Source organism: Rhinolophus sinicus, chromosome 1, assembly GCF_057876585.1.
Source record: "Rhinolophus sinicus isolate RSI-liver-muscle chromosome 1, RSI-T2T, whole genome shotgun sequence".
NCBI classification, from domain to species: Eukaryota; Metazoa; Chordata; class Mammalia; order Chiroptera; family Rhinolophidae; genus Rhinolophus; species Rhinolophus sinicus.
Window position 1 is genome coordinate 93,764,888 of NC_142501.1, and position 22,799 is coordinate 93,787,686.

Here is a 22,799-nt window from a genome sequence, read left to right on the forward strand (position 1 = left end):
CTGTGAAGTCTTCAGCCCCCTCTGTAGTGGCTGAAGGCAGCAGTGCGTGCTGTGGAAGGATGCGGCAAGGCCCAGACAGTAACACCTGCTGCTCCCCCTCCATCAGGCCACTCGGAGGTCACTGTGGCCACATCCCTTCCCAGCCACTTCTTTGTTCTGGGTTAGGAGGAGTTACAGGGACTGAGGCAGCTCTCCTAGGGCGTGGCCAGGCACGATGGTCTTTGAGAGGGGGAAGCTTAGGGAAAAGGCCACACAGGCGATGAAGGTCCTTCCCAAGTTGAATTTTATTGAAAGATCGGGGTTTAAAGATGGAATCTAGGACACCTCCCTCCCCATTTTAAGAAAAGAGAATAAAAACAGAGACTCTGCCTGCCTCACCAGCAAACAGGAAGTGAAGAAGTCAGAGCGCAGGGCTGCTAGCAGCACGCCTCCTGGATTTTCACAGGAGCGAGATGGCAGCTTTTGGACAAAGTGAAGAATGAGACAGGTTCTTTGCTCCTCTGTAGTGAGAATGAATGTTCAAGTTGAGGCACGGTGTGTTCCCCATGGAAGTTCCAAGGTCAGCACAGACGCCCGACGCATCCTGCCCTCAGGTTGCCTTGGAGAGTTTCCAGGCCTCTGTGGTTTCTATAGAGGCCCATCCCCACAGGAGTCGGATGGAGGACCCTCCCAGACTGGCCTGGCACTGGTGGGCCTCCTCCCTGGGCTGACTGTGTGCTAATTCTGCGGCTGGACAAACACTGCCCCACCACTGCTCCACAGCCAGCCTCTGGCTGAATCATGAGAAATGAGCAGAGTTTGGCCCAAAGAGCTGGTTACATGGTACTTAGCATCCCATCTCCTCATGAAGACCTGGGTACCAGGATGTTTGGGCTGCAGCTGCTACCTGTGGGTGAGAAACCGACCGACACCCCTTTCTACCCGGTGGCCCTGAGGCTGGGCTGAGGTATTGTCACCAGCCAGATCGATGACAAGGCCCCACCAGGCACTGTCTCAGCCAGCCTCAGAGCCACCCCAACTTTCCTTAATAAACGTGTTGTGGAAGCTGAAACCCTATCATCCAAACAGAAAAAATACGGGTTCTGCAGAGCCAGTGTTCCCATAGGGAGGAGGAGGCATCTGTGCCTGCTGGTCCGGCCTCAGACAGGGCTGAAATGTCTCCTTGACAAGTGAGAGGTGCAGACATAAAGTCTGGTGCCAGAGTGAGAATAGGATGCCAGGTGAAGGAGGAGGAGCTGGCCACAAAACAGAGGAGGGGACAGAAGAGCGGTGAGCAGGGGCCCCCACAAGGGTCTTAGCCAGCTGGGGCAGTAACAGCAGGAAGAAGGCTAATAAATAGATGGCTGCAACAGTGTTCAGTCAGGCTGGGATGGGGCACCTCTGTCACTCCCACGGCAGGTGCCAGGTGATCAGTGTCTCTAGTACAGATATAAAAATGAAGTTGCTTCTTTTCAAGTATTTAAAAAAATAAGTTAATTGACAAAAAGGGTCCAAAGCGGCTGAGTGTCTTGCCAGGTTGTCAGCTTCATTTCAATGTGCAAACGCAGGAAAAATACCGAGGATGACTCCTGCCCCAATCTAAGCCCTGGACAGTGACAACGCCTGTCAACTGGGGGCTTGAAATGTAGAGACTCATCCGTCCTCCAAAGTCAGCATTTTCCAGTGTTAAAATGGTTGTGACATAAAAGCAAAATGCAGCAATCCACAGGCCTCAGGTCACAGTCAGAGAGAGGCCTGGGGCATTTGGCCACGTGGTCCAGTGTGTGGGGTGGGCCGGGAAGCAGGCCCCCCCCCCCCGGGTCCTCCTTACTTGCATAATGAACTCAGGAGCTGGCCCCCCTGGCTTCCCTGCAAGGCTGGGGCAGCCATCACCCTGATTGGCCATGGCCCCTCTCCTGGTCTTGAGTCACATGTGGCTTTCCTGGGCTGTTTCCTTCACTTCTTTGGTGGTGCTTTAGGGAGCATGAAGACAGTTGCCCCTCCTCTCTGTGGGTTGTACTCTGGGGGCTGTGGTTCTGACAGGAGGCAGCATCCTTCTTTGATCAAATGTGTCTGTGCAAGGAGTACACATCACCGTGCGTCCTCGGGGCACGTGCAGGCCTTTCTTCCCCCACGTTATGCTCCATGATCGTCTCTCCCCGGAGCCAGCAGGAAGTCAGGCCACATCTCTCCGAGGAGGCGAAGCCACCTCAGTAATTCCCTTCACCTGGGGTCTCCCACAGCAGACACTTGACCCACTTTCAAGAGGCACGTGGACACTGAGCGCAAACTCCCAGGAGGTGCCAGGCCTTCTCAGATCTGGGATCCGGGGTCTGGGAGAGCCCAGCCCGGGTCAGGCAGATGCACAGGCCAGTGGCCAGTGTGTGGGTGGAGCTCAGGACCAGTTTAGGCTGAAGCCCTTGGACAGCATGGCGGCCTCCAGGTCCTTATCTTCCTCCTTCTCCCGGAGTCGCTGCTCCTCTAGCAGAGCTACGAGGGCATCTCTCTGCTCCACCACCTCCAGCATCTCGTTCAGGATCTTCTTCTCCTCCGACAGCTCCTCCTCAGTCTTCAGGTGATCTGGGCAGTGGCCAAAGACATTAGGTCTGCAGGGCCAGGAGCAGGAGGCCACCTGCACCACCAGTGCAGCCCACCCTGGCGCCCCTTACCCCTTACCTTCCACTGCCATCCGCTCCCGGAGCTCCTGCTGCAGTCGGCTCTGCCGGTCCTCCAGTTCCAGCTCCCGGGCGCTATATGGCAGGGAAGGGGAGGGAGATAGCAATGGTGACTTGGGGACCATATGTCCTCATGCCCTAAACCAGGAAGGAGCTGTGCCCCTGCTGTGACAGGCACTGAGCTTGCCCTCTCCTCCCCCCCATGGGCCCCCAGTCTATGGCCACTCACAAGATCATGAGCTCGGACTCATAGCGCACCATGGTGTTTTTCTCCTGCACCAGCTTGAACCACTCCTGCATCAGCCTGGGGTCATCCTTCTTGCCCATGCCTGCGGAGAGAGAGGCCTGTCAGGTGCGGGGAGGACTGCTGCCCACCCGTCCAGCAGGAGCGTCACACTGGGGCAAATGTGCAAAGAGAGCCGAGCAGGATGCTGCCGGAACACTCCCAAGCCAGGTTGTTTGCCTGCAGCTGTGATCGGGGTGCCTCCCCGTCCCCCAGGGACTATGGGGGGCCTGCGCTTCCCACTTGTCCTTCCCAGGCCCGGCCCTCACCCCTTAGCAACCTGGTCACTGCTTGTTTGGCCCTCTTTCCTCAGTGGTTTTCCTCTGCTATGTGTTAAGTGCTTTGTCCTCCTTTTTTCTTTCTTTCATTCATTTAATATTTATTTGGTACTTGCTCTGTATTATCAACAGGCCTGCTTTGAGGAAACCAGCCTAATGATGAAGGAACATGTGAATTTATACACCACACTCTGCCTCCTTTGAAGTCACACTAACTCAGCTCTCTCTGGGCACTGCCCCCTTGGGGCCTCTGGCACTAAGGTCACATCATTTCTGTTATCCTAAACAAACACTCTCCCAGCTGACTTGCACGGGACAGCTGTCAGGTTTCTCTCCAGGGCAGAGAAACACCAGCAGACCAGACGCTCAGAGGCGGCTCTCCCTGCTCTGACGCAGCCCAGGCAGCAGGGCCGGGCCGGGGCCTGCCTGCTGACTCAGGCTGCCCTGCACCCAGGCTGACTGACAGCCTGACCCCGCTGGGCTGAACTGCAGCACGAGGACGCAAGAACTTCGTGAGGAATCAAGCCACCCAAGGAGGGAACAGACTCCTTGTCCTCGGAGCACACAGCAGCTCAGGCCACTGTGTGGTCCTGCCTGAGGACGAAAGACAGGCTATGTCAGTCATCCTGCAATATTTTTGGGTTCCAAACCATTTTGAGAATCTCAGAAAAGCCAGGGACTCTCTCCCTGGAAAAATGCATGTATATACATCCAACAATTTCATATAGAACTTGAGGGTGTTCCCGGCTTCCTGAAGTCCATCCATGGGCCCCAGGTGAAGAGGCGCTGGACTGGGGAGTCTTTCAAAGGCTTTCCATTTTATGAATCACTTGGTTGGATGCTCTATCCAGTGAAGACCAAACCCAGAAACATACGGGGTAAACCTTCCAGTGGGACGACTCTTGTGCCAAGTTTTCCTACATTCTTCCCACCTGACTTGCTTGCACACTGTTCAAAGACAACTCTTTCTGCAGTGTTGTTTGCTTGACATACGAGACCCAAGCCAGTTAGTCTTTCAATGGGGCCACGCTCTGAATTACATTCATATAAGCAGGGGGTTAATGTATGTGCTGTGCCCCAGTGCACATGCAGCTGTGCTCCCAAGGTCAAGTCCTGTCCCTGAGTTCTACTCTGGAGGATGCACGCTCCCTCCCAACTGGTGGAGCCTGCCACTGTGGAGCACATGCGGAAGTGCTGGGGGCCAAAGCTCTCCTCCCCCAGCCCGATAGACTTGGCTCTTCGGCTTTTAAATCAGCCTACAGCTCAGTTCCATGCATTCCTTTCTGAGCATCTCTGCACAGTGTGCCCACGTGGCCATGGAAGATGGAGCCCTGAGGCATGCAAGCTGTCCAGTTGGCAAGCCTCTCCCTCCTTCCCACCTCCCCAGAACTCCAAGGGGAGACATCGAACGCCACTCATGAGCTATGGTAGAGACTGTTCACAGCCAACGAGCAAAGGTATATGGCGGGATGGGTGAACATCAAATGTGGGCACCATGGAGGACAGAGGAGAGGTTAGCAAGGGTTAGTCATGACCACACGCCCCCTCCCCTTCCCACATGCCTTTTCAACGACAATCTTATCACCGCAACAGACTTCAAATCAGACAAACTTAAAAAAAACCACACACACACTCAGCAAGACACAGGGTAGAGAAGTTTGCTTTTAGTGGTTGTTTGGAAAAGAAGTTTGGGGCTTTGTGCAGACCAGTCTTTGTAAGGACAGTATTCCTCGACTCACCAGTGCAAATCATTGCCACACAGGTGGGATGTGCCTCACCTGTGACCCTGGCCACTCGAGCTGTTGGATTTGAGACTGAAAGGCCAACCACAAATGGTGGTGAATACTGTGGCATGCTGTGCTGTGGCCTGGAAAGCCCTCGGGCTTCACTCTGTACCCGTCCTCCCCTGAGACAGTCAAAGGGATACTGTACCTTGTAAGAAACTGCCACATACTCATGGAGTTTTGTAACAGGGCTATCAAGTGTCAGAGAAAGAAAGAGCTGGGTTGTGGGTCCCTGTGTAACTAGTGTTGCTATGGCCCTGGGGGCAGTGGGGTGAGGTTGGGGAGTTACGTTACCTTCCTGGACACAGCAAGGGCAGAAGGAGAGAGGTCTACGCCGTGGAGTCCCGCCACTGGGCTCAACTTCAAAAAGGACCAAACAAGGAAGAGCAGGAGGAGGAGGAGACGGAGAAAGACAAAATGGAAGAGGAGGAGGAGTTTGGAAGAGGAGAGGGACAGGGAGGAGGTGAAATAAAAAACAAGCAGAGGACAAAAAGCATAAAAAGTGAGAAAGGAACAACAGGAGGAAAAGAAAAAATACAAGAAATGGAAAAGCAGAAACAAGGGAAACAAAGTCTACAAATGAATTAAGTCCTTTTTTCAGCATGGAAACTGACAAGAGCAGACCCAGGCATGGCCGGCGGTCCCTGAAGTAGGCACATGGCTTAAAAAGGACCGCACATGCACATGGTCCTTCCCGATGGTGTGTGGCTCACAGGTACGGGGTTGCTCCTTCTTCCTCTAGTCCCCACGGGGAGGGAGGTGACTCTGGGTGTTACCATACAGGGTGGCTTTTTGGGTGTAGGGTGTAGGGTTCCCTCCTCAAAAATGCCCAAAGCACCTGGCACAGGCCTGCCTTGCTCTGTAGAGCAGATGGGTAAATACGTGGCCAAACGGCCTCTAGGTTTATGTTCATGGGCATGTGTGCTCCCGGTAAGACTGCACTTGGGTGTGTTTAAGGGGCGAGGAGGACTCTGTGGCTGACCACTGGGCCGACGGACAGCAGCTGTGTCTACAGGGCAGCAGCGCCCATCCTTATGTGGGCTTCTAGCGCTCGGACAGCTGCAATGCTTCCAACTCCAAGCCAGGGTGTGTTGGGGGAACGCGTCCACACAGAGGCAACTTCCACCAATCCGTTTCGCTATCCCCCCACATGCCAGGGAGAGCCAACCACCCCCTTTTCTTCTGCCCCTTCCATCTGCAGAGCTGGAGGAAGGGTGCCACACTTTGGACTGTAAGACCAAAAGGGAGCTGACAGGACATGCCAACACCCACAGTAACAATGCTGGTCAGAGTCGTGGATGGGGCAGCTGAGAGAAGACAGTGTGCAGAGAGACGCCTTTGAGACTTAGAAAGACCTGATGGTGACTCAAGGACAAGGGAGACGAGCTCGGCAGGGACCATCACAGAACCACAGGGGCACACACAGGAGACATGGAGCCCGCCCCAGGGGCAGGAGTGCCTCAGGAACTGTGGGTGGTGGGAAGGTAAACGGGTGTTTTTACAATTAGAGCAGGGTGTAAGTAACCCTGTTTTAGTCACCAGAAGGGCCAAATAGACAAGCTATTGGTTGAGACCCTTCTACTTTGCAGATGAGCAAATGCAGGCACCACATTTTCCTTTCCTTCAAGACCCTCACAGTGGTCTCCACAGGGCTTTGTGCATAGTGAGTCTGACACCAGTTACACTTCAAAACCAAAGCCAGAGAATGCGTGTGTGTGCGTGTGTGTGTGAAATGCTGATTATAACGTGTTCTCCACAGACATGACCGTGACCAGATGACATGCTGGGGTCGGGAAAAGGGTTCCTTTCTTAAAAAACACACTGCTTCATAGCTGATTTACAGTCAGCCTTCTTTGTTACAAAGTGTTGGTGCTCAGAACACCTGGGTAGATCCCATGAAACACTCCATCAACGAGCACTCTGTGCCACTTCCTGGGACTGATGTCACACCAGACAGGTGTGGTGTACAGTGCAAGTGTCCATATTCATTAAAGGCACAGTGACACGATGCCACAACACACCCCAAATAAGGAAGTATGTACCTGTATATTGAAAAATGTGTTTCTACACTCTGGATGTCACAAAACACAGCTTTTAAAAGCTTCTTTCATGTAGACCACATTCTTATATACGCTTTCCAATACAGAAGACAATGTGAGGTAACAGAATGTTCAGAACAGAAATTAGGAAATGAAATTAGAAAAGGCGTATCAGGTAAAGTAAGTGTTTTTTAAAAAAAAAGAATTCTTATAACAAGAGGCAGAAGGCGGGATGTAAAATGCCAGAAGAGCTGCCCCCTGATAAGCATGGTCATGACTTTCTTTACTTTCCTACATGCTCCAAATTTCCTTAATGTAGACTACCTTAATAATCAGAGAAACACCCAATACATATTGTTTTAAAAGAAGAAACTGGGGAGAAAACTGATTGGAAACATCGGACGAGGGGAGTTCTACCCAGACTCAAATCTGAAATGAGCAAAGGAAGCAGGGGTTCTGATTGTAATTTCTTTGCCCTTTTTGGAGATGTGAGAAATGCAGGATTTGGTTCACCAGTTCTAAGGACAAAGATGTGGTCGAGCTCATGGCAAGTAGAAGCTAAAATAGGGCTTTCAGTGCCAGGGGACTAGGTTCCTGCCTCTTTGTAGCAGCCACCACATTTATTCCCCCCAAACCATCTGCACCCCCTGGGCCCGTCATCACTTCTGAGCGACCCCAGGATCTGGTCCTGGTTGGGGCTTTTTACCAGCAGGTCTGTGGTCTGATCCTGACGGCTCTGCCTGCCCTCAGCGCTCTGAAAGCTCACCTGTTCCAATGTTTACCTCGGCAGCAAACTCACTTTTTTCCTCGGAAGAAACATTTCCTTTTGAAATGTGACCACCATCAGCAACTCTGGCACCCAGTCACCTGGACCTCTGGGGGTCGGTGACATGTGTCACTGAATTTTGAAAAGCAGCAGAAAGTCATCGTACAGTAAGGCATGTTTCATCAGATTCCAGTATGAGGCTTGAAACAAGTATGCTTAGTGCCTGATAGTTTCAAAACATTCTCACGTGTGTTGCTTCATGTGATCCTTACATTGGACCAGGGTGGCGACCTGATGGGTCTTAGCATATCTATCTTCAAATGAGGCATCTGAGGCTCAAAGAGGTTAATTGTGGCCAGCCTGATTAAAACTCAGATCTTCCTTTTCCATTCTGAAGTAAGAGTCGGCCCTCTTTAAAGGGCTCATGAGAGCTCCAGACAAATCTAACAGCAGACAGCTACTGCCGGCAGAGAAGTCACACAGACCCTACTCAGAATGCCAGGCTGGATAAGGGACCTCCAGGGTGACCTGGCTGGGGATACAGTGAAGCCAGGACCTGAATGCAGGCTTTGCCTTCCTAAGTTGGGGTGCTCCCCACATGACGGCTTTGCTTCTGACCTGCTTGGACACCTCCTCCAGGCCCTGCCTCTTGTGTGGCTCAGGGCTGGCCCAGGACCCAGTAGGCAGGTGGGAGAAGAGAACAATCATATGGCAACTCCCCCTTCTCTACACTTGTCCTTCCTGTATTTCCATCTTCCTCCAACTTCTTCAAGATACTTCACCCAAAGCACCCCTATGCCCCCCATTAGCTAACTGGATGAGATGTAAGGCTGGCTGGACAAAAATCACCCCTCAGGACACTGATCTCGGGTGTTCATTGGAAATGTGCACAAACCCGACTTCAGTTCTTTTGGGAGGCAGAATCCTAAGGTCCCAGCCCTGAGCCTGGGAGGCAGAGAAGGAGAGGTGAGGATGGGATTACGAAGCCTGGAGGGGCCACGACAAAAGCCAGTGAACACCGGGGACAACATGAGCTGTGAGGGGACTTGGCCTCAGGCACCGCATCTCCGATTTAGTCACTCAGTTCTGGCTGCTTCTATTTCATCTACTGACTTCTTATTGGTGCTAAACAAAAAACAATTAGAAATACCTCATAAGGACAATGGGCTTATATTAAGGACAAATAAATTATATAAGGATGTTGGAGCACCTCGGATGCCACCTGGCACTGTGCTAGTTACACACCAGCCCTGTTTTCTCTAAGAGACAAAGCATGGAAGTGTTACGAGTTGGAGGCAACAGATGAGGGCAGTCACAGCAGGAAAGCAAGTTGGTGGGCCAGTCTCCAGGATGACCGAAGCAAAGGAAAGTGGAGAACCGGGAGCCGACCTGGAGCTCAGCAGCAGCCATGGGGATGTGTCTGGTGCTCAGGCATTCACCTCCCACTGGACAGGCTCCTGGTTGCCCTTGTTGGATGAAGCAGCCATCACCACAGGCTCCTAGCTGGAGGGGCAGCTGCAGCGTGGGGAGGGCCAGCTAGGGAGAGGTCCCAGCCAGAATGCTGCGTTTCCCCATGGAAACACTGGTCGGACCTAGAATGGCAGAGCCTAGTACTGTGCCCTACAGCCATTAGGAAGAAAATGGGCTTAACAGCTGAGCTGCCATTTATAACTGCACTTCCACATGAAAATACAGAATTCCAAATAACCGGCTCATAAACATCCTACAGTGTAATCCTGTTAGAGGTCAAAATTGCCCCTCAACTTCCCTTTGGAGATCCTGCAGCTTGTTTCATACACAAACCTGTAAAGTACCCCCAGGTTAGATGATTTCCCTTCCAGCTATACTTTCGGAAAATCCTGCACATAGGAAGACATTCTTTTTGACTCTGACTTCCTTTCAGCCTCTGAACAAGCTCCAAGGTGTCACAGGTAGGAAAGGGGCACGCTTACTTCTCAGGTGTGTTTTGGGGTCCCATTTTCCTGCCGCAGGAGCCAGTGTCCACGGGCGGCCGAGAGCAGGCCTCACCCTGCCTGGGTGGGCCTCCCCGCCTCACCTTGTTCTGGCAGTAATGCCGTCCCTTTTTACTGGTAACTGACCCAGCACGGCAGCGATGCCTTTTATTCATTTCATGCTACAGATACTACCAGAATTTCGTTCTTTTCCTAGGAAACAGCAGGGACATTGCCGCTCATGCCAAGCTCAGCCTACCAGATTAAACTTGTAGAAAGCCACAAGTTCAGGCTGGGAGAATTTCTTGGTGGTTCAGGTACAGGAATGGGGCTTTCACTGATTTTCTTTTCCGTGTCCTTCAGGTTATGTGGCCTGAAGAAAGGCAAGCCCGACCAAAGGTTTTGTTGACTAAGTTTATACTTAACTGTCCTGACTCCTCCACCTAGGAAACCTACTTGCTCAGTATCAACGTCATGACCCTGACGTGAGGCAGCCTTTGCACGGAAGGCTGAGGTGCCCAGCGCCACACCCAGGGGCAATGATCAACACTGCGGCCTGACAGGGAGTCAGGTTTGCTGGTTTCCAGTGCTACAGAGTGGTAAGCGGGCCTGTGATAGGGTGAAGGCTTGTGGTCTGACAGGCCCGGTGTACATACACAAGACAGGGCTGGGGACTGCCTTTTATTATAAAACAGTGCAGAATGGATCTCTAGACTGGGGTGGGGGGGGGGGAATGAAGGACAAAAAAAGAAAACAGCATGTAAGAACTGAGCTCCGGCACACACACACATGCGTGTGCGAACACACACGCACACACACGTGTACATTCACATGCAACACTCATGCACACAGAAGAATGCTGGGGAATCTCAAGGATTGTAAAGTTACTGAGCAAAAACAGCCAGACTAATACTCAGACCAAACAGACAAGCCAAAATCTACCAACATCAAATTCAAGGGAGCAAACAGAACAGGAAGACCCAGAAGGAAGGGGAAGTGGGCAGGCATGGGGTGTGGGACAGGCCCCGTGCCTCCTACCCCAAGTCACCAGCAACAAGGAAAGACCACTTTCTAGCCGTTTATGCACATTTCTAAACCATTTGTGTTCTTTCAATTTCCTTTGGAGACAAGCCTAGAGGTGAGGTCTCTGAAAACTAGAAATTAGGTGTATATATTTTTAATTGAAAGTTATTCTGAAGAGATCTGGTTTGATCTAAAGATTTCTATTCATCTATCTGTCTAGTGTAACAAAATGTGGTGACTGGGCACTGTAGGGGAGCCTGCTCAGTGTCCAGGGGAGAAGAGGGAGGGGAGTGAGGTCACTTGGGGATGCTTCTTCTCTGGCCCAAGGCTCATTCTGTGTCCTCTAATGGTTTCTTTAGGAATCACAAGGTGCAGCTATGTGAAGAAAGGATCTGTATTCCATGTACTCTGGGCTCAAAAAGAGACTTAATATGGAGTTGGAGCCGTTATACAGGTAGCTGAGAGTCATCCAAAGACCCTCCAGAAACAACATAGTGTGATGAGCAGAGCACCGGGCGCCCGGACTCCTCAGCGCAGGACCTGACGCTGCCTGGAGCTTGTCTTGCCCACGGGAGACGTAAGACCAGCCCTGGGCACAGCAGTGGGGTTTCTGTGTGGCCTCTGTGGATGCATGAGCAATCAGATTCCACATTTCAGGCCTCAGATTTCAGAAGGGTAGTTTCTCCCCCAACTAATGAATATTACTAAGTGCTCCAAGCATGAAACATCAGCAGAAACTGAAAGGGACCTAATACTAGCATCTAAGTTTTCCTCCTGGAGCGTGACGGGAACAGGGCCAGAGGAACCCTGCCCTCTGCTTGTGGCACACAGTGACTCTCTGTGGAAGGGACAGTTCTCTCACGCTTCACAGGCGGAGCAGCGGCAGCCCCTCTGTGGTAAGCGGAACCCACAGGAGAAGTTTAAATTTTACACAGAAATCATAATGAGCTGAAAAAGAGAAAGTGATGAGAACCAAATAGCAGGGTGATAAGGTTTTTGAGGACGGGGTATTTTATAATTCAGAAGACACCCTGCAAACAGCCAACTACATTTTATCAAACTATGGGGATAAGGAAAACAAAACTAGACACATGAGGTAATCAGTGTGGCAACAGTATCTTGAAACAAGAGGGAAGGTGAATATAATTTTAAAGAAATGGGTTTTGACAGTTCCTTCCAGGAGATTTTGAATGAAAAAAAACGTTTTTCATACACCGAGATTCATTTAGAATGGACATAAACATTTCCCAGGGAGTGTTAGTGGGAGGTGGGAAAGAAGTCAAGGCCATTAGACAAGGAGCAGGGTTGTTAATTGCAACGTAAGCATCAGCCCTTTTACAGCCTCAATGGCCATGAGTGTCAAAGTCATGTCACACCAAAAGGTCTGGGCGCTGAAGGAGGCCGTGGGGTGTCTCTGTACTCTATACAGAGACACCACAACCCACCCCACAAGGCCGCCTCCTTACTGGTGGAGGGTCCTAAGTAGGAATCACAGAACCCGGCCTGTGGATTTTAAATGAATGGGCCACAAAGTGACTCTCTTAAAAGAATGAGATTATGGGGAAAAAATGAGAATGATTTCTGCCAGCTCTTCTGTTCCAAGACCACTGGTAGGCAAGGAGCCTGCAAGGGGAGGTGAAGAGGTCAGATTGCCCGACCAAGGATGCAGGAACCCAGGAAGGTGCCAGGGTGCCCCCTGGTCACTCTCAGAAGCAGCTGTCTGGCACTCCTTTTGACAAAATGGCAGCTTTTCAGGAGAGAAACTGCCCAGAGTCTAGAAACGAGACTCATGGATTGGTGTTTTCTAGAATCTAATACACATGGTGAGCTTTGTACAGCAAGACATCAAAAATGTTGAATTCATTTATAGTAGTGGTTTTCCTACTTTAGAGGGCATTTGAATCATCTAGAAGGTTTGTTAAAACACAGATAAGCAGACCTCACCCTTAGAGTTTGATTCAGCCGGTCTGGGTGGGGCCTGACAACCTGCATTTCTAACAAGCTCCCTGCTCATGCTGCTCTCGTCCAGGGGCCACACTCTGAGAACCAGTGCCTTAGATTTTTTCTGTCTTCACTGAAAAGAACTGCAAAGTCAGTCCCAAGACAGAGCAAGGAGGAAGGGATATTATTACAGGCATCCGTCAACGTAGTGTCAAGCTGGCGCCTGGGCAGAAATCACAGTGACACCATCCGTGCACCTGGGTCCCTCAGGGGGACAGGAGTGCACCCTACTGAAAATGGCTGAGCCTGAGTTCTTCACGTGTTTGCTTCCTGCGTGTGGCTGGCAATGAGCTTCCTAGCGGATGTGACTCCCACAAACTGGGAGGGTGACCTCTAGGGCAGAGGTCACGTGGCGTGCGTGCGTAGATGCATGTGAGCACCTGTGCATGTGTACTGCCACCGCCAAACCACCACATGGTATTAGAAGGACCAGGAGGCAGATGCAAGGTTGACAGGTGGGGGCAGATGCACTCTTCTTATAGACAATTAAGGAAACTCCGGGCAGCAAAAGCTATCTGAACTCTCCCTGAGTGTGTGTAGCAGAGGGAAGGAGCTAGCACGCTGCTCCATTATGGCTGGAAAAGGGTCTGTGCTTTTGCCTTTGGTTACTGGGTTGGCTTCTTGTTGTTTGTGAGCCGGGACTGGGCAGAGGTGGGGAAAGGGTGTCAGCAGGGTTTGTCAGCACCAGGTGCCGCCATACATACCCCCCAGGTGCAAGTCGATGAGCTCGCTGTAATAAGACTCTCCCCAATAGTCTACAACAAGGAATTGGTGAAGAGAGTTACTGGGTCAGATCGCCCACCTCCCCACCACACCCCAAGCAATCAATGACAAGAAGCAAAAGAAACACACAGAGATCTGCAAGAGAGCGGAGAAAAACAGATGGAAAGCATGCATCTCTGTAAGTGCACATGTGTCCATGCATGCTGAGCTATGTACTTCCTGTTGGTGGTGGGGGGCCCACACTCAACCACAGGTGACAGAGTTAACAGCCAATAACAACATGATTCCTGTTTATACCTCTGATGCGTCGGACGAAAGGCCTTGGCTTTGCTGGGAATCCTGGCCTTGCTGGGATTCAATCTTATCTAACTAAGAAGATTTAAAAATATCAAGGGCGGATCAGGGGCTACTTCCTTCCTTAGTTTCTGAATATTAAAGCCCCAGTCTGAGGGGCTGAAGGCAGGACACGAACATCCTAAAAAGCTTGTTGCGGACACCCATCCTCAGGTCTAAAGGTACTCAGCGCTCTCCCGAGAACCCACATGCGTGACCCCAGTGGGGACTGTATCACACCCCTTGCAGAACCTCTTTTGCCCGACGGTTTGAGATGAAGAAGTCCCTGCTGCTTCTGGGATTAGCCCCCACTTCAGCCGCCTTCTCTCTAAGGCAGGAAACGAGCGGTGACTGTCTGCCTGAAGGCCGCGGAGGCTGGCTGGCTACCTGCACACCTAGCTTTTAGCTCCGTGTGGCTGGCCAGCAAGGGTATTATGCTCTTCCCGTGCCTGAGATGCAGAGCTGGGGACTTCCTCTGTCAAGCAGGAACAAGGTCACTGGGCTTGGGCAGGTGGTCCTCATCCTCCCAGAATCATGACACAGAGCACAGCACGAGTCGCTGCTCTCTCTCCCACTTCCCTCCACATCTCCCAATCTGAATGCTGATCCTGGCAACCTTTTGTTCCCCATCAGGGTTCCGCTTTCAAGAACGGACACCTCAGAAAGTAGAACGCAATCCTAGAATGGTTTTTCAACTCATGATCAAGGCTGATCCAGTGGTTTAAGTTTGAATCAAGGTTCCAGAAACAAAAGGGCTTTCCAGGTACTCTAGACCGAAGTCATGCCAGTCTCAATGTGGTCCTTGGCTTGAAGGCTCTGAACCTAACCTTATGGTCTGGACATTCATGAGCCTCAGACAATGTGAGACCAACAAGCCCATGTCAGAGCTCTTCTCTGAAAGGGCAGTTTGGCTGACTTGGCAGTCGGAACCCCCCGCCAGGTGAGACAGAACCACAAGCTGGCCAGATATATGCCCTCAGGACAGGGGCTGGCTAGCAGTGCTGGAAGATTTCAGACCACCATGCTCAACTAAGATTATCCAGGAGCAGCCAGGCTAACAAGAGCAAAGGAACAGCCAGTGTGCAGAGATTCGCCTCAGAGATGATCTCTGTCAAGTAGGAACAAGGTCATTGAACTTCTGACAATAGGCAAGCCTTGGATGTGATGTGCTTAAAATAAGAAAAGGAAAATACTACACTTGGAAATATATCTATGGTAGGAGCGATTATATTCTGAGAATTTCCCAAGTGTACCTTGGGGGATCTCTCAACGGAGCTACTAAAACCTGTCATTAAAAACAGGGCAGATGTGTATTTGGATGGAGATGTTGTGGTGAAGCCTTGCTTAGAAGAGAATGGACAAGCACGGTGGTTTTCAAACTGTTCTATGGAACCCTAGGTTTCCTCAAGTGCTGTTCCAGGGCTCCCCCAAACACCTGATTCACAAACACTTTAACTCACTTAAAAAAACCTACATAAGACACACCATGTTCAAATGTTTCATATGCCAACCTTTAACCCACTGAAGACCATTAACACATTCATTTGTGCTACCAGATAAACTGGTTTTTGTAAAGCTCCCAGGACCAAGTTTCGTCCGCCCTCTGTGTGCACTCCCTGTTAATGTCAGGGAAGAGGACACTTACACATTTATTTACATTCTGGCCTGCAGGCAGAGTGCCCATGTACAAGTGTACTTGGGAGTGTCCTGGGAGAGCCGTCGCTCAGAGAGACCCCGCGTCTCGAGCAGCCCATCACTGAGGTCGTCCTCCAGGTGGGGACCGTGCGTGTCATGACACCACAGCATAGTTGGTTTCTGTGCTCCCTGAATGTTGCGGAGGTTTTATCTGAGATCTATTCTTCATAAGGAATATGAACTACTGTTAGATTTGTTAGTGGTTCAAATGTGAAAACAATTTCCACTGCTCCACTTAAGCGTCAGGCTTCTAGAACATTTAACCCGCATACACGCTGAGACCTCAGGTAAGCTGTTAGAAAACTGTTACCATTTACAGAAAGTACGTCTGTGTAGCTGGATGTTCTGTATACCGCGCATCAGGTGTGCGCTGGGCTGAGGCACACCTCACTATAACCTGTATTTTCAAATTTATGTCTATTAACATTTTAGAATAATCATTTTTGATTTACATTTGAACTTATAATTCAGTTTGTAAAAAGGGTTCTATGCTAAAAAACAAGTTTGAAAACCACTGACTTAGATGAAATCCTGGTTGTATGTGCTTATGAAAAGATAATTACCTAACCAACTAGAAAGAGGAATTTTGGCAAAACCCTACGCCCGTCTTCAATGGTGCATTTCCTTTGACCCCTCGGCAGCCAGCAGCTAGAAGAACTGGCCTGAGGACATACACTGAAGCACTGTCACCAACCCAGAGTGCACGGCAGCCGGTACGTACATGAGCGCTTTATGCAAACCATCAACCCGGGGGCAGCTACCCGAACTCAGACCTGTGAGCAGCGGGCAGAACGTCCCCCTGGGGACTTGTGCTAATGAGGAAATGTAGCTGCACCTGCCTGTGGAGCTAGTCTGACTGTGCGCTTTCCATCTCAGCAGGAGTAGTCTGCAGGGAAAGGCTGGCGGGCCCAGGCCACCCTGATACTTTCTGCAGCATGGAAGGCAGTGAGGGCAGGGCCTTGTGAGCGGTGCACAGCATCTCTGGCATGTTTGAGCCAACACCCCCCCACCCCCCCTCCGGGGGTCAGGCTTCCCTGAGGAGGCCAAGTCAGGGCATGCAGGGCAGGCAGCAAACCACGGGGATGGTGGAGACACCACAGCGTCATTGGAAGCTGGGGACCCTTTTAGGTGACCATGAATCTCTACTCCTTGACACAGGGGCCAGTGCCTGCCTTGTAGTCACAGATCCCAGGCTTCTGACTTACTGGCTGCTCAGCAGTTCAAGTTTCTGCATTTTGTTTGGTGGCCCAGGCTTCCAGCAGTGAGCCCGGCATCAGACAAGGCACCAAACCAAGAACCTCACATCCTCACCTTTCTCCCTCATTCCCATCTCTTCACCTGCAGGTCATCACTGAGACGACTGTTAAGCTACAATTTCTAGGCCTGAAGGGCGTGGAAAGGAGACCACGTCTGTGTGGCTCGACTCCCCCCATGTGAACTGCAGTCCTACAGAACCCCAGGAACTCATCTTGACACCAGGCATGTGTTATAAGGTCACTCTATTGGTCAGTTTTCCAGCAAGACCAGACGGCAGCCACAAGCCCTATTCCTGGCTGCCTCTCACTGCCTCTTTGGTTTACAGACAGCCTGCCTACCAGGGGATGTACCACCCCACCCCTCTGCCACACTAGAATAAGGAAGAAATTAGGGGTCACTGCAAAAGTAGGTCACGGCTCTGCGGGGCATGTGCCCACAGGCTCTGAGCAGCCTGAGCAGGAGACGCAGCCGGAGAGCTGAAGGTAGCAGGTGGCACGTGGGAGGCAGGCCGGGGGCCCTGCTCGTGCAGTTCTGTGATGGTTCCTTGTGGTACAGTCTCCCTTACTCCCAGTTATTCTCTTCTGGAGAAATGACGGGGTGGAAAAGGAGGAGGAGGAAAGGAGGGGGCCCCAGTGCTTGCATCACCAGAGGAAGTGGACTGAGACTTCACTCTACAGTTAAACAGCAAGGCGTAAGAGAGGGCGGAACAACAGGCCTGGGCCCTGGGGCAGTCCCAACAGGGGTACTTTTCTTTCCTTTGCCTAACAGGAAGCCCTAAATTTCAGCCTGCTGGAAAAGAAGCTGAATTCCAGAGGAGGTGACGCAAAACCAGCCCTACCATGGGGGTTGGGTGGGGGCTCCCCTTGGAACAGAGCTCCTCACAAAGGAACCCTGACAGTACCTGCTTCACCACGGAGAGCCTTCTCCACAGCGACCCCTCTCTCCTCCAGCTGCCGCTGCTTCTCCTCCACCTGTTCCAGCTGCCGCTGGATAATCTATGGGAAAACAAAGCAGTAGAAGCATCCAACTTTGTCTCTTGTCTCCTAGCTTTCAGGAGGACAATAAACTACACAAACAGAGAGAGAGAAAAACAACTAAAGTAAGAAATTTGGAAAGGCCCTGGTCAATGGGCTCAGGCCTGGAATGTGAGGACCACATGTGTGTTCCACAGGCCCTGCTGCCCACGCAGACCCCGGGGCCCAGCATCGCCAGCCCCACGGTGCGTGGGTGCATATCAAGCAGTGAGCAACCCCCCAGGCAGGTCAGAGACAGGAAGTGGGTGTAAAGTCCTGCAGGAAGGATGACCCCCAGCCTCGGACCCTTCTGAAGGTGAGGCTGCCACAGCACCAGCAGGCGCTCTTGGGCAGGGCTGCAGACATCCTGTCTCCACAAGGTTTTAAAAAAAGAAAAAGAAATCTAGAATGGAGCCACCAGCCAGAATGTGACTGACCGCGTAGTGAGAAGTTCTTCCGTGACTGTGGGGAGTAACATGGGCAGAGGACGTGCAGCCCCCACAGGGGCAGCCAGTGCCATGTCACTGTAGAGAATGTGGTACAGAATAATGTGCAAGGAAAGGACTACAAGACTGGTGGGTTTTCATACTTGATGAAACATGCACTTCAGAGGAGTGCTCGCTGGTATTTGGATTTGCTGGCCATGTTTTCGTGGCTATACAGCTTTCGCTCAGTGTACTAAACTTTATGAATACGACTGTATATATGATTTCATTAGAAAAACCATATTGCATTGATATATTTTAATACTTCGTATGAAGAAATTACTTTTTGTCTCCCACCCCCCCACAATGTAGAATGACCCAGATCTATGAGGCCTGCAGACAGAGGACAGCTCTGAGCTCTAACCCCAGGCCTATCACGGGCCAAGGGGTCAAAGGTTGCCTCTTGAGAACAGTTCTTACAATTGAATGAATTGACTTTGCAGTGACTGTTCCAGAGTAAGGAATTTAGAAACTCCAAGTGTGGCTCTTCCTTTCCTACCAATAACGTCACAAAAACAAGGCTTGTGTAGTTGTTGCATCAAGCCAGAGGCTGTGGCCTGAGACTTCAGGGCTGTCATCTCAGGTAACGGGACACCCTATCTCCCTCTGCTCTGCCCTCATGGAGGATGAGGACAAGCTGGCTGGGGGGTGCTGCCCTGTGACCCCTGGGGAGCAGTGGTCCTGGTTTCACCTGGGCTCGATGCAGCCGCTTCAGTTCCTCTTGCTTGGCCTGTCTCCGAGCCGCCTTCTGCACACGCCGGGTCAGCTTGGCATTCAGTTCCTCCTCCGTGTATGTTCTTGGCTGGAGAGAAGGAGAGAGATTTCCTGAGGCGGGCGCAGCAGGCCTGAGAGGTTGGGCACTGGCAGCAGAGGCATGGACAGCACTGCCTCAGGCCGCAGAGTGCCCGCAGAGTGGACGGTGGGCCAGGGTGTGCGCAGATTCCCAGGCTGCAATGTGGCCAGAGCGTTGCTGGCACTGGTCCCTGCTGGAGCCCTAAATGGTACAGGGGACACCTCAAGCTCTCCAAGTGAGATGCTGTCCTACTGGAGGCACAGGAGGCTCAGTGGGGCCCCGCCCACTAGGGAGTTAACATGACAAAGGGACATATGCTCCTTTATCATTGACATCACCTGTCTCCCACAGAAGGACGTCTCCTCTTTTTAAGACTTTTGGGGGGTACAAATTTTGGTAAAATGTTCCCCATGCTTCCTGCTTCTTAGGAGGCAAAGAAAAAAAGAAAAATCAGGATCCTCTCATTTTCTTATTTGGCATCAAAAGCCACTTTCTTCGTACGAGCGATATTAATAAGGTTCTTTTAAGAAGTAACATTTGAATTAGGAAAACAGGGTTGCTTCTACTTTAAGCCTGAGTGAGCCCCAAACTAGCTAACAGTCTGAAGGAGCAACTATGGGGGGCGCCTGGACTGACCCTAGGGTGAACACCCCGGGGTCTGCACAGAGGCCACAAGAGGCCATTGAAGGGCAGGAAGGGAGCAGTCTGGCAGGGCATTTCAGCCAGTGCCATCAAGAACCAAGGCGGCAAGTGGCCAAAGCCAGGGCAATTCCACCTGCACATGTAGGTTTGAGGTGCAGGGAGTGAGCAGTGCCCATAAACACAGGGCAGGCACCGAGAGGCAAACGCTGGAGCCTCGATTTATAACGTCTTCTCTATTGCCTCCAAGAAAATGAAAAAAGGAGACTCTATAGACTTTACAGGAGACTTCAGGGGTGCATTCTAATAATCTTTATTCCAAGAGCTCAAGTGACAGTGGAGAACCAACTGAGCAGGTGGTTAAGGGTGTCGGTGGTGCTTTGATGTCCTAAGCATTTCACCTCGCAGACCAGGGAGCTGAGGGCTTGTGAGTTGCCCACTCCCGCAGTGGCCAGTCCCAAAGAGGCAGCCCTGTCCCCCCCAGGCACTTGGAGCAACATCACCACATGCACCTCGGCCAGCAAAGAGCAGGGTATGTCACCCTCCTGTCGAGACACAGCTAAAGAAGGTTCTGCCGGTGCACGCACGGACGCAGTTAGTGAGGATGTGGCTGGAGGGCCAGGGCTGGGGCTGCCCGGTGTTAATCACAGACACGCATGCAACAACGGTCAGCCCGTGAGAACAAGACAGTAAGCACTACCTTTGATGGATATGACCTCCTGACCGCCAAGGCGTGTGGCACAGAAACCGACTTTAAGGGGATGGCAACGGAAAACAAAACAGAACAGTAATAATAACAACAATTAAAAATGGAACACAGAAATGGAGCCAAACCAGAAGTTTAAAACAAACACACAGACTGGAACACAGGATTATTTCTCACGCGTCACACAGGGCTGCATAGATGAGGGACCTGGGTGTGGGCCTTGCAGCTCCACGTAGGTGAGTCCGTCTAACTAAGGCCTGGGCTTGCTTTTCTACCGAGAAGACAGCTTCTCTCTCACCGTGCCCCAAACCTTCTCTTTTCTCTTCTCAATCTCCCTCGTGTATAAGTTGAAACTGTTTAAATGTTTAAATGTATGGTTATAGATGCTATTTCTTCGTTAGTAACCCACTTGCTTGTGGAAATTCAGATTGCTTGCCCCACCTGAATGCTACAGGTACTGAGACAGAGCACAGATGGTGGGAAACTCCTGTCTCCAGAGACACAGACAGACACAGAGCGAGCTGAGTATCAACCTAACGTTCTTGTCCCAAAGGCTCTTTACTGGCAGGGTTCCTGGATGGGGTTGGGGGGTCCAGTGGGCCGCAGCAGCCCTGGGATGCTTGATTGTACACAGTGAAAGGGACCTGAAATAGCATAAATCACTGATATTCGTCAAAAATATTCCAGGCAGTAACTGCAACCTCTTCTCACTGCAGTCAGCCTTGCACAGCTGCTCAGAGAAGTGAGGCTAGTGACACTTGTTCTCTGACCGCTCATCAGCCCTGTTACAGGGTTCGAGGCAGGCAGGGAGTGAGGCTGGAGGGCTGGAGGTGGGCAGAGCCTCGGGACGCACTGCCCCCTGGGGCTTCTGCTGCTTCTGCAGCAGTGGGGACCCACTAGCGGGGTCTGCATTTCGACAGCGTACTGGCCTCGAGAAGAATGGGCTTGCGTCCTAGTGGTGACATGTACCTTTGTCCATGCAGATCCCACCGCACCTGACTCATCTCTCCTACCCAGCACCATGAGGAAGAACTACATATTGGAACAAGTCAGTTAAAGGAAAAGGCAGCTGGTTTCCCCAAGCAGCATGTAGAAAACTCCACAAGAACTACGTAACTACAACGGAAGGAACAGTGCTCAACATCTGTACTTGGCTGAAGGAAAAAGTAAAAGGGGTGGTGGGGGAGAAGTACTGACTTGGTAGAGGCAGCGACCAGAAGCATGAGATGGCGACACATTTGTGCTGTGCCAGCTGTGCCAGCCGGAACCAACGCCGGGGCAGCGAGTGGGGCAGGGCCTGCCCGAGAGCAGTGCATGAGCCCCCAGCTCAGCCACGTGGTCAAGAGGCCGCCTTACTTGTATTTAGTCAGATTGAGGCAAAGAAAAGAGGTAAACATGGGTCATCTCTTGTTGGTAAGGCTATAAGGTGATTTTTAAAAATCTGTATTATCTTAATTTTTCTATACAATATTTTAAATCTTTTTTTTTTAATGTCACAATACTGAAGCAGTGGTTTCACCGCTGCCTCACTCAGTGTTGTCTGTGACATGAGGACCACACCCCTGTGCGGCGGCAGGGCACCAGGGCAGGGGCACTGCCAGCACAAGGCTCCCTCTGGAGCCAATCAAGCCCCTGTCACTTCAGGAGTCCCCACACTCCCCTCACTTCTTACGCGGAAGATTTCCAACCCTCCGGAACAGTGGAAAGAGGACGACAAGGAGCAGCTTCGCCAGATTCGCTCAGTGTCAGCACCTTGCACACGTGATACGCACTTCGCGCGCCATCTTCTTTCCTCACTCATTCACGCACATCGTGGCCCTTCAGCCCAACAACCCCAGTGTGTGCTTCTTGGGACGGAGACACTTTGTCACCTGACTACAGCACTTCAAACAGCTTCCAAGGAATGCAGCATTGCTGTGACAACATAAGGTGTCTGTCACATTATACTGTCCATGATCAAGTCACCTCAATTGTTCCCATGTGTCCTTTGTGGCTGCTTTTGTTTGCTCTGTTTCCCTGACTTAGCTCCCATTCCTAACAATGTAGAGTACCTCGCTCCTGCTCGGCCGACCCTGCACCACCATGGGAGTCGGCTCAGCACTCTCAGGCTTGGCTTTGTCTTTATGTCTCCCGACAGGGCCTCCAGCAAATGGCTCCACCTCTGTGGGGGAACGTGAGGTGCTGGGATTCTAGGAGTGGGGTCCATGACCTGTTGTCTTTCACGTAGACAGGGAGGGGCTCCCTGTGTGCCCAGGCCTGCAAGGCCCATGGAGAGACTGTGGTCAGTGAGCTGTGATACCGAGATGATGGCCTTGGCATAGCTAGCTTGGGCAGCCTGCCACTCAGCATTTTGCCTAGACATACAGTGGACATAC

At 51.5% G+C, this 22,799-nt stretch overlaps 1 protein-coding gene across 25 annotated transcripts in view; it reads right to left on the reverse strand.

Moving 5' to 3' along the window:
• Positions 1-260: 260 nt before the first annotated feature.
• Positions 261-22,799, reverse strand: part of MICAL3 (microtubule associated monooxygenase, calponin and LIM domain containing 3) — a 224,696-nt gene continuing 202,157 nt past the window's right edge. For 15 of the 25 annotated variants that reach the window (XM_074325093.2, XM_074325111.2, XM_074325109.2 and 12 more), the window contains 7 exons: positions 20,419-20,469; positions 18,978-19,088; positions 17,690-17,783; positions 5,294-5,359; positions 2,884-2,983; positions 2,656-2,729; positions 261-2,559 (listed from right to left, as the gene is read on the reverse strand). In XM_074325093.2, the coding sequence (XP_074181194.2) occupies positions 2,375-2,559; positions 2,656-2,729; positions 2,884-2,983; positions 5,294-5,359; positions 17,690-17,783; positions 18,978-19,088; positions 20,419-20,469 (681 nt within the window). In that variant the 3' untranslated portion in view covers positions 261-2,374. Of the gene's footprint in view, positions 2,560-2,655; positions 2,730-2,883; positions 2,984-5,293; positions 5,360-13,484; positions 13,536-17,689; positions 17,784-18,977; positions 19,089-20,418; positions 20,470-22,799 lie in introns of all 25 variants that reach the window. The other 10 variants (XM_074325113.2, XM_074325099.2, XM_088801932.1 and 7 more) reach the window with 6 other exon arrangements.